Raw genomic sequence first — 13751 nt, 5'->3', positions numbered from 1 at the left:
TAGCAATTTTCCCCTTCGCTTCTCCAATTCCACCTTGGAGAGGTTGCCCGATTTCTTACAATATTCCGTACCATGGCCTCCGTACGGCAAGCTGCACGTAATGTGCCATCTACGACAGCCTTGAGGACGCCTTCGCTGGCTCCCTCCTCTTACGGCAGATCCCCAGCGTATCGGAGGTTATTGTCGACGTCACAGCAGAATGGAAGCGCATTGGCGACATCGCGAGCCACCATGACCCCTCTTACTTCTCTTCGATCGCCCTTCATGCCGGAATCAGTAGCAACGATCCAGTCCCGCGGCTTCCACCAGTCGCTGAGATGGCAACAAGAGCAACCGCAGAAGGCGTCCAAGGCAGAGCCGAAGTCCACACAACCCGAGGAGAAGGCGGAGGCGAAACCAGAACAGGCCGAGGCCGAATCTGAGGCCAAGTCCGAATCCGAAGGCAAGAAGGAGGGCGAGAAGCAAGGTGAAGGCGAGGGCGAAGGTGAGGGTGAGGGTGAGGGCGGAAAGAAAGAAAAGAAGGAAGATGCAGCTCCACCCCCGCCGCACGGTGACAAGACGCCGTGGCAGGTGTTCATGGAGACCATGCAGACAGAGTTCAAGGCCTCAAAGGAGTGGAACGACTCGACTAAGCAGCTTGCCGCTGGTGCCCATGACTTCATTGAGAGCGAAAAGGTCCGCAAGGCGAGAGAAGCGTACGAGGCCACCACTGGCGCCGTATCCTCTACTGCCGGAAAGGTTCTGAAGACCAGTGCCACGGCCATTGGCAAGGGTGCCTCGTGGACATGGGACACCTCGGTCATGAAGGGCGTCCGCAAGGGTGCCAACGTTACTGGCGAGGCGCTGGATAAGGCCACGAAGCCCCTGCGAGAGACCGAGGCGTATAAGAATGTCAAGGATGTCATCGACGACGGTAGCAGTTCGAGATATGGTGGCTGGGTCGAGAAGGAAGAGCGACGGAAGGCCAGAGAGCTGAGAGCGCAGCAGGCTGCTTCCATCCATGGTATCAAGCCTGAGGATATGGTCGAGGACCCCAAGTATGTCTTGAAGTTCAGAGCTCTTTGACGTGGTCGAATGACTGCTAACTATTTCTAGTGCCGGAACCAATGTTACCCTGCACAAGGATGCCGCATGGAAGGAGGCCTGGAAGGACTTCCGCGACCAGAACAAATACGTCCAGGGTATCTTCAGCGCCGGCAAGATCTACCAAGAGTCTGAGAACCCTCTGATCTCTACTGCACGAAGCATTACCGACCGTATCGCCGGCTTCTTTGCCGAGAACGAGACGGCCATGGTCATCAAGAAGTTTCGGTCCATGGACCCCAACTTCCAGATTGAACCTTTCCTCCAGGAACTCCGCGAATACATCCTGCCAGAAACTCTTGACGCTTATGTCAAAGGAGATATCGAGACCTTGAAGATGTGGCTCTCGGCTGCGCAGTACTCCGTCTACGAGGCCCTGACCAAGCAATATCTTCAAGCCGGCATGAAGTCGGACGGTCGAATCCTGGACATCCGGCACGTCGATATTCTTAAGGCACGTATGCTCGAGCCTGGTGAGATCCCAGTTTTCATCATCACCTGCCGAACCCAAGAAGTCCACGTCTACCGAAATGCCAAGACCAACGAGCTGGCTGCGGGCATGGAAGACAAGGTGCAGTTGGTGACATACGCCATTGGTATTACGAGAATTCCGGAGGAGGTCAGCAACCCCGACACACGCGGCTGGAGGTTGATCGAGATGCAGAAGTCCGGACGCGACTACATCTAAAACCAAAAGCGCTTTTTTGATATTGAAGTGCATTTAAAGGCGAGCGGGCACGGATACCCTTGCCTTTGGATGACTGATACCATTGTATTGTTCTAATAGTGTACAAAAAAATGTGTGGGCGGTAGACGGAAGGATGCCCGACGAAAGGGACATGAGACATGGGGCGGCAAAGCCTCGGTATCTCACAACACCACTCAGGTCTTTGGCATCAAAGGCGTTCTCGCATTGCCGGTGTTTGTTGCTTAGGCTACTTATGTATAATGTGGACATTACATGATATTACTGCTGTATGATAGACAAAACAACGCCGCATCCTCCACAAGGGGGTTACGAACAATGCTAATCCCCAAAATCAAGAAGAAGAAACACCATACCAAACTCTCCCCTATTCACTAGTGGTTTTGTAAGTGGGCCAATCGGGTTGGAGTGTTTCTCGGGCCCGAAACTAGAAGGTTGCCTCTATCGCAAGCGGCTGTTCGCTGTCTTGATGTAACACGTATACTAGGATCTATTACATAGCTTCGACTGTGTCGCGGTTGGTTGCTGGCATATAAGATGGCTTCGTCGGACGGCTGGTTCCTCTGTCGATTACATCCTTTCCTCTTTACTGTTCGATTCAACACACTAAGCTAGGCCTACCAACAGCACCTTCAGCCCATTCACATATACATTCGAGCCTGGCCTTACTCAAACCGGTTTCAAGTATGGCTCCCGTGGAGATCCTGATCGTCGGCTGCGGCGTCGCCGGCCCAACGCTAGCCACATTCCTGCTCCTAATCAGCGATGTGCCTCCGGCGCAGAAACCGCACATCACCGTGGTGGAAAGAGCATCGGAGCGCGTCGCCCACACGCGGGGGCAGAATATCGACGTCCGCGGCGCAGGCGTGGCCGTCCTGCGCCAGCTCGGCATCGAGGGGCTCGTGCGCCGGTCCACGACGGGCGAGGAGGGCGTGCGCCTCGTCGATGGGCGGGATCGTGTCTGGGCCCAGTCGGCGACGGACCGGACGGGATCGGTGCAGACGCCGACGGCGGATATCGAGATTCTCAGGGGTCGGTTGAGTGAGATTTGCTGGAGGAATAGTTTGAGGGTTTGTGCGGATGTGGAACAAGAGGAAGGCGGAAGGGGTATCGAGTATATCTTCGGGGACTACGTCGAGGAGCTGTCGCAGGAGGATGGCGATAAGGTCCGTGTTCGCTTCGCCAAAAGCGGCGTCAGAAGGGGTTTCGATCTTGTGGTGGGGGCGGACGGCCTGCATAGTCGGACGCGGAAGCTGGTCTGGGGCGAGGAGGGCGAGGCCGATCGAATCAAGCGGCTGGGCATGTACGCTGGGTTCTTCAGCATCCCGCGCGAGGAGAAGACGGATGACCAGTGGCGTCGCTGGTTTCATGCGCCGGGTCGACGGGGCGTGATGCTGCGGCCGGACGGGACCGGCACGCGGACCACGGTGCTCTTGTCCGTGGTCAAGAGTGTAGAGGAGGAGAACCAAAAGATGGCCGATTTGGCGGCGATGGGACATGCCGGGGTTGGTTCCCAGAAGGCTATGCTCGAGGAGCACTTTTGCGACGCCGGGTGGGAGTGCGAAAGGGTCCTTCGCGAGATGAAGACGACGGATGACTTCTACTTCGACATGGTGGCGCAAGTCAAGATGAACAAATGGAGTAAAGGGAGAGTGGTGCTTCTCGGAGACGCAGGGTGAGTATTTCCCCTCCTAAAGCCCGAATCTGGAATTGCCAGGGACTGACAACGCACTGTAGATATTGTGCTTCCCCTGTCTCCGGCCTTGGCACTACACTGGCTTTCACGGCCGCATACAATCTAGCCGGATGCCTTCAGGAGTTCATCAAAGGGACCATGCCAGATCCATCACCTGCTCTGGCCGAGTACGAGGCGAAGATGCGTCCGGTGGTTGAGGAAGCGCAGCATCTTGCCCCTGGCCAGGCGTACCTCATGCACCCGGAGACGGCTCTAGGGATACGCATGCTTCACTTATTCGCCAGCTTTGTATTGAATGTCAAGTTACTTTTTACGCTCTTGGGGAAGTTGATTCCTTTTGGGCCCCAGATGGCGAATGATGTGCCGTTGGAAGACTATCGCTTCAGGACTGTGCCGGAATGGGAGCTGGAAGATGCATCATTCGAACAGGCAAAACAAGAGTAGGGCAGCTGAACAGGAGATATACAAACAATGTTAGACTCGCAGCAATACGCATGTCATTTAGTCACTGGACTCACTCAAAATAGGCTACCAGCGCATGTGTGGTTGTCTGCTTATGTAACCCGCCTCCTTAGCTTCATGGAGGTATTGCCTGCGAGGGCAGCAGCGAATCCCGTCTCTATCTCGTCCTTTTGAAAGACAGTTTCAAGGACACCAAAAAGACACAGCAAGCGCTACAAGATAGACGACAGCAAACTACGGGCAGCCCAGTAATTTCGCTTTGGCATGGGCAGTGTCGCCCCTCCATATGATGGCGCCCCAATGCATTGAACCCGGAGCAGTCGCCCCACGCAATCGCCCGATCGCGATAGCTCCGGCAATGCCAAGCCTCGATCTCCAGCGGCAACCCGAACGAGCTTCCATGTCGTCGTTTGCGTGCACGTCATGTGTTCGCAGGAAGGTCAAATGCGATAGGGTACTACCCGTATGCTCGAGCTGTGTGAAGACCAAGGCGGAATGCGTATATCGCGCACCGCCCCCACCTCAGCGACGCAGGCGCCGCCCAGTCCAAGTTTCAGATCCCCAAAGAAGGGCACCGTTGGCTGCAGCCGAAGAGAGCGACCTCAGCACTCGATTGGCACAGTATGAACAGATACTGCAAGAACATGGCCTGCTGCCGGACTCGGGAGTATGCGTCACTGGTGGAGTGAACGGTGACACTGTGACACCCGACGGGGCGAGGAATGGGCGCTTGATCTCCGGGGACGGCAAGTCCAGGTATGTCAGCAGCAGCATCTGGCTCGACGCCGACGAGGCCGAATTGCATGAACTGGCTGAACACGGCAATTACGACCAGAATGACGACACTCCTATTGAAAGAACATCGCCGGATTCGCCTCCAGCCGACCCCTATTTCTGCTACACTAATTGGAGGCACTCGAAGTCTTTCCGACTTTCACCCCAGCCACCACGATGCGCATAAGCTTTGGATGGCACATGCTAACAATGTCGAGCCGCTTTGCAAGATTCTCCATATTCCTACTACCGCGAAAATGATTGAACAAGTTACTCACCAGCCCGTGGATGCCTCCAAGGAAGACGAGTGCCTGCTCTTCGCCATCTATCACTTTGCCGCGCATTCTATGTCTGACGAAGAGTGCCTCCTTGAACTTGGTCAGACTCGATCGGGGTTGCTGTCAAAGTTTAGCTATGCGTTTCGACAAGCGTTGGTCAACGCATCGTGGCTTAGGACTACAGACATGACCGTTCTACAAGCCTTGGTGTTGTATTTGATTGCCACTCGTTTGACGAGTGACCCTCATACCTACTGGATCATGACTGGGGTTGCAGTTCGCATTGCTCAGCGGATGGGACTGCATCACGATAGGGAGGATGCAGAACTATCAGTCTTTGATGTGGAAATGCGACGCAGGCTCTTCTGGCAACTCATCCCCCTCGATGGGTACGCTGCCCAAGTTTCTGGCACGGGCATCTCCATACCACCCAACAGCTGGGATACCAAACAACCCAGGAATATCAACGATAGTCAAATTTGGCCTGGTATGACGGAGAAGCCAGTACCACAAGAAGGCCCTACGGAGATGATATTCTATCTTGTCAAGGCACAATTGTCTGATCTCTACAACCGCACAGGGGTCAAAGCTACGACCTCTGGCCCCACTGTTGACCTCAAGACCGGGGCGGAGCTCGACAAGATGATAGATCGGGTAGAAGGCGCCATCGAGATCAAGTACCTGCGTTACTGTGAGCTAGGAAACCCGCTTCACTTCGTGCTTCTTGGCCATGTACGATCGGCCGCCAACTCTGTGCGGCTGCGGAACCGGATATCCCGCCTCGCCGCCCGAACCGATGCGAGCGACCAGGAGCTGAGAGACCTGTGTGTTCTCGCTGATAAGATCCTCGAGACCGACAACGCACTCTACCGAAACCCGAGCGTCAAGGGTTTCCGCTGGAAGATCGAATCGCTCTTCATCTGGGACGCGCTGAAGTGTATCCTGATGGGCCTGTCCCGGCCTGGGCTCTACGTGACTGCGGACGAGGCGAATGTGACGTGGGACAAGGTCTCTGAGGTGTACTCGAACCATTTTGAGATCACGGAGGCAAGGGGTGCCATGCAGGTTATTGTGGGTAAGGCTACACTTCGAGCCTGGAATGCCAATCCACCGAGCCTTCCTATCTTGGACCCAATGTTCATCACGCGGCTTCGTTCGCGACACGAAAAGACCGATAATCCAAGGCCGCTGGACGCTGCTAGTAATGGCGCTGCGGGTGCTGACTACGAGGAACCCACGTTTTCCCTCGATGACTACTTTTGTTCCTCTGGCGGAATGGACATGAACCTCGACGATTATCTGAACGTCGGCGCGACGAACTGGACGTTCTGGGATCCTTCCCAAATCTGACTCTCGAGATGCCAAAAATAGCCACGACTAGTTTGGCCAATCTGGTGGGGGTGGGGTGCTGCGTGGGATGCATAGGGCTGAGCCGCGAGATCTATGTTTCACGCTTACTTCATATCGCGGATTTACAGGGATGTGCACATTGAACAAGTCGCAACCTTGGCTGCGTCTCCTTGCTCAGAGCCTCAATTGGCTACCTAATCTAGCCCCTAGCTCCCGCTGCAACGTTGTATTGATCGGCTTTCGGAAGAGTTTTGGACTAGGCTAATTTCGAAAGCAACAGGAAGCAATTGTTGACCTTTCATGCTCTTGGGCATCTGCTACAACTGTAGTGGAGGCCACATTCGTCGTATATTTGCTTTTCAGTGACGGGATTCGCATGTTACAGACACATTCTCGAGGCAAACGATGCCAGCCGGATCGCAATGCTGAAGCGAGAAGTGTGGCAGCGATCACAAACGTACCGCACCCTGTATGGAAGGCACAATCTCATCGCCAGATCATGTGAGATAATATCGGATGGCTTACCAAAAGCCATTGCTTGGGATTTCCCAAGCTCGACTTATCATTGATTTACCAAGCTCTTGTTTGTTTCATGGCACATAACAACTATGTATGTGCACTCAAGTCCCGACAACTAACATGCTGGAAAGCCAACTGTCAATTCGAGTTAATTGAAGAAAATGGAAGTCCCGAGGACTGAAATGTTGGAACGGGGCTCGGTTTTATTGGTGCTCTTCTTGACCAATATGGCATCTGTAACCCTGCTTGCTCTGGACGAATACGAATGGAGGGGGTCTTCTCATGGGGCGTCTTGGTTTAGTGAGAACCAGTCGACCACTGCAATCATCGTGCAAGTCACATCCAGTGTCTTCGGCGCATTGGTAGTTATGTCTACCAGTAAGTACTCAAGCTTTGAAACTCCCAGTGATTCGCCACTATCGCACAGGCTAACCAACTTGCGGCCCAGCAATCGCAATCAATCTGAGTACGAGGAGAAGGCTAGCCAAGACAGGCTTGAAGCTAGAGACTCTACGATTAGCCAACAACCTGGCAGTACCGCGGATCGGTTGGACATTGACTGTGCCCCATCGTATGGCAACGCTCGGGTTCTTCATCTTGAGCTTCGTTCCCGCAGCTTTGTGGTCTGGTGCCTTTACCCCCATTGCCACGACCCGACCATTGGTGTCGACAATCGCTGTTCCCAGCTACAACGAGACTTGGTCACTGCGGCATGTCTGGGGCGACGACGCAAACTACACTAGGATAACACCACAAGGGGAATTCACGTTTGTTCCTCACTTCAGGCAGGGAGGGGTCATCATCGACCACGCGAGGAACACCATTACCCCTGATGGCGGCATCACGACTCAACCGAAATTGGATAGGACTGGATATACCTACACGACCCGCAGCTTTGGTGTCGGCAGCTCGGTGGGACTGGCAGACGGCTTCCAGCCGACACCCAAGGCGTACAGATATTCGGAGATCGGCGTACACACCACCGTCGAGTGCCTGTACAACTACTCGTCTCAGTACCACCTTCAGCGCGAAGACAAGCCCGCCAACTGGTCGCTCAATGTCTATACCGCTAATGGATCCTTCCCAAATCATGGCACGTCTGCCTACGCGACCACGGCCCTGGACGACAGGGAGGCGTGCGTCATGGGCACGACGTCCGAGCCCGCCGACGAGCAGGGCACCTACTACGCCGCATTTGCCACTTTGCCGGACAGTACGTACGGGTTCCTCGACAAGCTCCAGTGCCAGATCTTCTATGAGACGACCTTGTTTGATGTGGCAGTGAACGTGACAAACCATACGATCGAGGTACGGCCAACCCAGACGCTGGCGGGGTGGGAAGGCCGAGTCCCTTTGGCCCGCGCCGCAACCCGGAGATTGAACATGATGGGCCAGGTCTTCGGCGCCACGCAGTGGAAGTCGCTCCTCTGCGACACATTTCTCACCAATGTCGCGACCCTCCAGTCCATTCAGGGCGGCCGTACTAGCCGGAACGACTCGACTCCGTACGGGGTTGCTCTCACGCTAGAATCCATGGTCGACAGCCTGCTCGGGGCGCTCTCCGCCGCCCAGCTTGTGGTCCTGGCGGAGTCCTACAACGTCACGGCCGACCTCGATGCCCCCGCATTCCGCATCGGTACGAGCGGCTACGTCCTGGCCAGCTTCATCCTCAACGGCGTCGCTGGCGTGTTCGTGTTCGCGGAGATCCTGCGGACCCGGCTCTGGCGCGAAGCCCCCGACTTCAACCCGATGGATTTCGAGAATGTCATCTCTGCGTCTCTAGCCGGTGACAGTCACGGTCCGAGGCTCTTCCGCCAGAGTAAAAGCGACGGGGGGAAGCGCTGTGTTAGGATGCGGTTGGTGGGAGAAGCAGTCCAAAAAGCTGTCGTGAGCCAATTGGAACAGGAGTCGAAGTCAATGAGCCAGGAAACATGAAAGGAACACGCCGAGTTGAGGAGCATGCAGGAAGCTAGGGCTACGGTACCCAATTACAGAAATGATCACTACACACAACACGCGCTGTTCTTTTTGTTTTGAGGCTTGTTGGGGTGTTGCCTTGATTGGTTAGGATTCTGAAGCGTGTTCTGTCCGAAGCTGAGTACCCCTGGATGCTCACTGATTCGCTGAACTGAATGTCCTCCCACGTGATGCCAGGTTCAGCTTGAGCCTTGATCTCCTAATACAAATGTCGCCAATCGCGCCCTCTCTTTCGCAACCGACATCATCACCACATTTCAGGCATTTGAAACTACCGACACATCTTTTGCGCCATGGCAGCGACCTACCAACACGCCCGTCTTGAGTTAGATGATTCGATTCGTCTTCTGGTCCTTCTTCCATCCTCCAGAACAGATGCGCCCGTCCAGAACTGGAAACTTTGGCTCTGGTGTAGTTCGCTTACAACCAGAGCCATCGAAGGGAGGTCATTGCTGAGTATAATCATTATTTCACGCCGTATCTTAAAACAGGGAGTATTGGATGGGACCTCGTATGCTACTAAGTACTTATACTTCATCATTGAGCCTTGGTCGAATCCTACCCCCTATTCCAAGTACAGCCTGACCATACCAATCATCTTACGCCCAAGACAGGGTTTTTATCGGGACGATGTTTTCGCAGTATGTAAACTATAACGCCAATGAAAATATTTGAAGCTGCACCCGGTTCAATTGCGTGTTTTTCAATATCGAAAATGGACCTGTGGTGGCTAGCGATGTTCTTATACCCTTCCCCAAGGAAAAAGGGGGCGTTCACGGGTGGGTGGACCTTGTGCTTTGCATCGCCCGAGGCGTACCTGATCTAAATGTGACGGGCCTTCTCGGCCGCTCAAACAAAGTTGAACAAGTTGAGGAAACTTGATAATCGATGCTTGGACTTCCAGCGCCCCAACTGTTTGCCAACATCTAGTCACTCGCAGGTTGGCTGAGCTTATGCCCATTGGCTACTTTGCCTCTGGTTCAGGGACGGAGGTAGATGTTTGCATTGCCCCTTGCGTTGGTTAAGCTTTCGCGTTTCTTTGCTTTTCCAGCCCGCCACCATAGGGCTCACTAGCGCCACATTGGCTTTTTGCAGGAGAAACCAATTTCCCACTGCGTTGATTTACTTTTGGCCTTCTTGTGTTTGATTACGGTCTTCCAGAGATGGATATTACTGGCGAGAAGGTTGCCGGTCTTCGCACCATATCGTTATTTGAGCTTGAGTCTGGCTCGGATTTGGAACAGGATCTGTTGCTTCAAGCATGCACCAAAGATGGGTTCTTCTACCTGGATCTCACGCACCCAAACTATTCGGTACTTCTCAACGACGTGGAGTCTGTCTTCAAAGTATCCGAGCGCCTGTTCAACTATGCACCTGACGTCAAAAGCCTCTTTGACGTGGACGAAATCTCCGACTTGAAGGTCAACGGATACAAGCCCAAAGGCCGCAACTTCGTCACTACGGACAAGACCGATGGGTTTGAGACCTGGGTGGTAAGCTTTGCATGCTGAAGAACATACCAGACAGTATTGGACAGCGCTGAACTTTTCCAGCTTCCACGTGACGGGCTTCTTCAACTCTCCAACGCCCCGTTTTCATACCCACCTCTGATCGCCAGCAACCTCGATCCGCTTCGTGGAATTGTCCGGGGGCTCTGCTCTGCTGCGCATCTGATCTTCAGCTCTCTATCGGCTTCCCTCGTGCTGCCGGCGGGCCAGCGCCTCGAGGACTTCCAAGAGCTGTCGCACCCTTCGCCTGATATCCTGCGCCTGCTCAAGTACCATGCCGATTCCGATACGTCTTGCCAGCCCCACGTGCCGCACACGGACATGGGCAGCCTGACCTTCGTCTTTTCCAGTACTCCGGGTCTGAAGGTGTTGCCACACGACGTCTCAAACAAAGACCAGGACCAAGAGTCGTCGTCGTTGCCGTGGCAGTACGTGTCACCGCGACCCGGGCACGCTGTCGTGAACATCGGCGACTGCCTATCCCTCCTGACCAACGGGGTTCTTAAGAGCGCTCTGCACTGCGTCGGCCCCGTCGAGGGACGCCCGATGAGCGAGCGCTACAGCATCGCGTACCTGATGCGGCCCGAGGATCGCACGGTGCTGCGGACCCTGGATAGCCCTAAGATCCCCCAGCCAGTGCCTGACCAAGAAGACCCGATCACGAGCGGCGAGTGGATCCGGAGAAAATTCAAGGTTCTTAGGGGAGAGCGTAGTGGAGGCAACAGTATTGACCAGATCCTGACTGGAGGCAGGGGGTTGGTGAGTTGACCAAATATAAGGGTAATTATCAAGCCGCCATAGTCAAGTTGTTTTCGGATCGTTTGAGAGAATAACCATCGCTCAACATCATATTTGGGATATTAACTGTCTTTAGACGTTTTATACTTCAAGCATTCGTACTTATGATCCATATTAGACGCATCTCATACCATCCTATTCTCAATCTTGACCAGCATAAGGCCTTCAGTGGCCATCCCCTGGCCATCCTTTAATCGGATGAAGCGGTATCCGCTCTTCATCCGATCCAGCCGGAGGCACGCACCTGCTATCACGGGATCGATCCCCGGCCGGCTGTCCCAGACTCGGAACACGACAAAAGATAGCTCCGGTGTCACGCCATCGATGTCGGTGAAGGTGAACGCCTCCTGCGCGAAGTCTGGGTTGAGGCCCTGCTCCGTCTTGGTCTGCGCCTTGTACGGCTCCCGCTTGCTAGCATCGAGTGGGTGGGGCTCGACGGACAGCTCCATGGTGAGGTAGGGGTGCAGCTGGTCACTGGAGCGCACGTCGGCGGGTAACGGTAGGTTCTGCACGGCGAGGATGTGGACGGCGAAGTGCTGCAGGGTCCGATTCGGGACCCAGGGCTCGGGTACGGACTCCATACCCGGCTTGAGGCCGCGGTACCCGTCGGGCTTGAGCACGTAGCCCAGACTCCCCTCGAACATGGCGTCGTTCATCATCCGGCCCTTATCCCAGGTCTGCCAGTTGAGGGCGGCGAACTGGATGCCTTTGCGCCAGTGGCCCGCCGGGTCGAAGTTGGACGAGTCGACGCGGGTGCCGGCCGGGTAGCTGCGCATCAGGTAGCTCTTGTTGTGCTTGAAGAACTTGTCCGTGTTCTGCTGGTGGGTGTTATCTACCATGGCCTCGGAGAGCGAGAAGATGTGGTGCGGCATCTCGGCCTCGGCCTGCTCCATGGCTTTGAAGGAGACGCCGCGCGTGAAGATGCCCAGCCGGCTGAGCATCTCGATGATCTTGGGCGGCTTGGCCTGCTCGGCGGGCGCCCCCTCTTGCGCTTCGAAACCCTCGATGCCCTCTTCGACGTCTTCCGTCACGTCCTCGCCGCCGCGCTCCTGCTTGGGCGGCACGTACTTGACCTTGACCAGGATCTTGTTGCGCAGGTCGGCGGGGGCGGGGGCCAACCTGTCCATCTCCTCGAGCTCCACCGGTGGCAGCAGATGCCCGCCCCAGACCTCTTCCATGATGGCGACCATCATCTCCTGCTGCTCCGGCGAGCAGTGGACTTCGAGACTGACGACGATGGGCAGGTCGCTGGTCTGGAAGGCGTACTTCTTGACCGTCTCGCATACGGCGCGGAACGTGATCTCCTTCGTGAGGGTGTTGCCGTGAAGCACGCGGGGCTCGGCCACCGCCATCTTGCTCCAGTTCTGGTTGATCTCGGCCATATCCCGCTTGCCCTTTTCGTTCAGGAGGTTGTCCGTCACCCAGCCGCTGACCTTCATCAGGGTCCGCAGCCGGAAACCCACCTTCTCGCCCGCAAACTCGCGCGGGGCGCCTTCTTCGGTCGAGGCTCCCTCCTGGACGTTGTCGCCGTCGTTGAGGGCGTCGGTGAAGCGCTCGGTGCCGTCCCACACGTCGATCTCTATGCAGCGGCAGCCGCCCAGCAGCACTTTCTTGTAGGCGTCCGTGGTAGAGTCGCTGGTGAGCTGGTTGCCCTCGAGGTAGGTGTTGTGGCTGCTGCTCACGAAGTAGCTGTTGAGCGGCCAGGACAGGTCCTGCTGGGCCGCCGGGGCCGGGCGCAGGGCCTCGGCCGCCGGCGACGTCATGTAGTGCACGAAGCCGTCGAAGTCGAGGCCCCCGTCCGACTGGCGCTGGGGGTTGTCAGCCTGGACGTGATGGAAGAAGGCATCGGCTTGCTCGGGGCTCCACCGCCGGTCCGGGCCGGCGTGCCTGTCGAAGACGGTCTGCAGACCGGCCAGGATGGGCGCGTCGAACCGGGGAGGGTTCCAAGCTGCCACCATTTTGTTTGGCAGTGTGCAAGATAGAGAGGCCGGGGGAGTCAGGGGAAGTGGGGCGTGTATGGTTTCGAGCTCGGCTCCAGGAGACAGAAGAATGACGATGCGATTATGGACTCAAAAGTTGGCTGCATTGAATCTCACGCGATGCTCGAGATATAAGTATCAGTCAAATCCAGGGTCGCGGATGTTGCGGGTCCCGAGATGCCATGCCGCCTTACCCGGCTAGCCGCACTTCGATAGACTATTTGAGGCTGAGTGATGGTGGGTATCGGCCAAGGATCCACGATCCGCGGGTCTGGGGTCATGCCCAAGCTGCATGTTCTGTAGACTCAAGACGGTACGAGAGGAAATGTTTATTGGGTCGAGGGATGGACCTTTGAGACCTTAGAGTGAAGTGTTCAATGCTGACAAGGGAACTTATACAATTGATAGCATTATACTGTTATGTTTTTGCACTATAATTCCCTAGCAAGTCAGACTTTTTTTGGTCCTGATTCACAACAACGGGAAGTTCCGCGACACCTGTTGGTTATCGGACCGTTCCAGACAATACGGCAAGGCTAATCAACCATTCTCACATGGAAATGCTGTGTAGATATGCAGGGCCTATCCGTGGTTTTGGCACGACAGCACTTTTGTTTTTTT

General features: G+C 55.4%; 7 protein-coding genes across 7 annotated transcripts; 6 read left to right on the top strand and 1 right to left on the bottom strand.

Annotated features, from left to right (window-relative positions):
- Window positions 1-72: 72 nt before the first annotated feature.
- PG985_002793 (Mitochondrial import inner membrane translocase subunit tim44) lies at window positions 73-1771 on the top strand (the record flags this gene model as incomplete). Its single annotated transcript, XM_066822562.1, has 2 exons — window positions 73-1037; window positions 1096-1771. 2 exons carry the CDS (start codon window positions 73-75, stop codon window positions 1769-1771), a joined length of 1641 nt encoding a protein of 546 aa, XP_066689994.1.
- A 704-nt stretch (window positions 1772-2475) lies between these two features.
- Window positions 2476-3929, top strand: PG985_002792 (uncharacterized protein; the record flags this gene model as incomplete). Its single annotated transcript, XM_066822561.1, has 2 exons — window positions 2476-3464; window positions 3527-3929. 2 exons carry the CDS (start codon window positions 2476-2478, stop codon window positions 3927-3929), a joined length of 1392 nt encoding a protein of 463 aa, XP_066689993.1.
- A 376-nt stretch (window positions 3930-4305) lies between these two features.
- On the top strand, window positions 4306-4908 carry PG985_002791 (uncharacterized protein; the record flags this gene model as incomplete). The annotated part of the gene is made up of 1 exon (XM_066822560.1): window positions 4306-4908. The coding sequence occupies one exon, from the start codon at window positions 4306-4308 to the stop codon at window positions 4906-4908; it is 603 nt and encodes a 200-aa protein (XP_066689992.1).
- Window positions 4909-4978: 70 nt separating this feature from the next.
- On the top strand, window positions 4979-6349 carry PG985_002790 (fungal-specific transcription factor domain-containing protein; the record flags this gene model as incomplete). Its single annotated transcript, XM_066822559.1, has 1 exon — window positions 4979-6349. One exon carries the CDS (start codon window positions 4979-4981, stop codon window positions 6347-6349), a length of 1371 nt encoding a protein of 456 aa, XP_066689991.1.
- A 746-nt stretch (window positions 6350-7095) lies between these two features.
- Window positions 7096-8803, top strand: PG985_002789 (uncharacterized protein; the record flags this gene model as incomplete). The annotated part of the gene is made up of 2 exons (XM_066822558.1): window positions 7096-7246; window positions 7317-8803. 2 exons carry the CDS (start codon window positions 7096-7098, stop codon window positions 8801-8803), a joined length of 1638 nt encoding a protein of 545 aa, XP_066689990.1.
- Window positions 8804-10008: 1205 nt separating this feature from the next.
- Window positions 10009-11121, top strand: PG985_002788 (oxidoreductase- 2OG-Fe(II) oxygenase family; the record flags this gene model as incomplete). The annotated part of the gene is made up of 2 exons (XM_066822557.1): window positions 10009-10338; window positions 10399-11121. The coding sequence occupies 2 exons, from the start codon at window positions 10009-10011 to the stop codon at window positions 11119-11121; spliced, it is 1053 nt and encodes a 350-aa protein (XP_066689989.1).
- A 155-nt stretch (window positions 11122-11276) lies between these two features.
- On the bottom strand, window positions 11277-13109 carry PG985_002787 (1-phosphatidylinositol 4-5-bisphosphate phosphodiesterase 1; the record flags this gene model as incomplete). Its single annotated transcript, XM_066822556.1, has 1 exon — window positions 11277-13109. One exon carries the CDS (start codon window positions 13107-13109, stop codon window positions 11277-11279), a length of 1833 nt encoding a protein of 610 aa, XP_066689988.1.
- Between the last annotated feature and the right edge of the window lie 642 nt (window positions 13110-13751).

Source organism: Apiospora marii, assembly GCF_038362585.1.
Source record: "Apiospora marii strain CBS 49790 chromosome Unknown utg000002l_segment0_segment0, whole genome shotgun sequence".
NCBI classification, from domain to species: Eukaryota; Fungi; Ascomycota; class Sordariomycetes; order Amphisphaeriales; family Apiosporaceae; genus Apiospora; species Apiospora marii.
The sequence above is the reverse complement of the archived record's forward strand: the minus strand, read 5'-3'. Positions and strand labels throughout refer to the sequence as shown.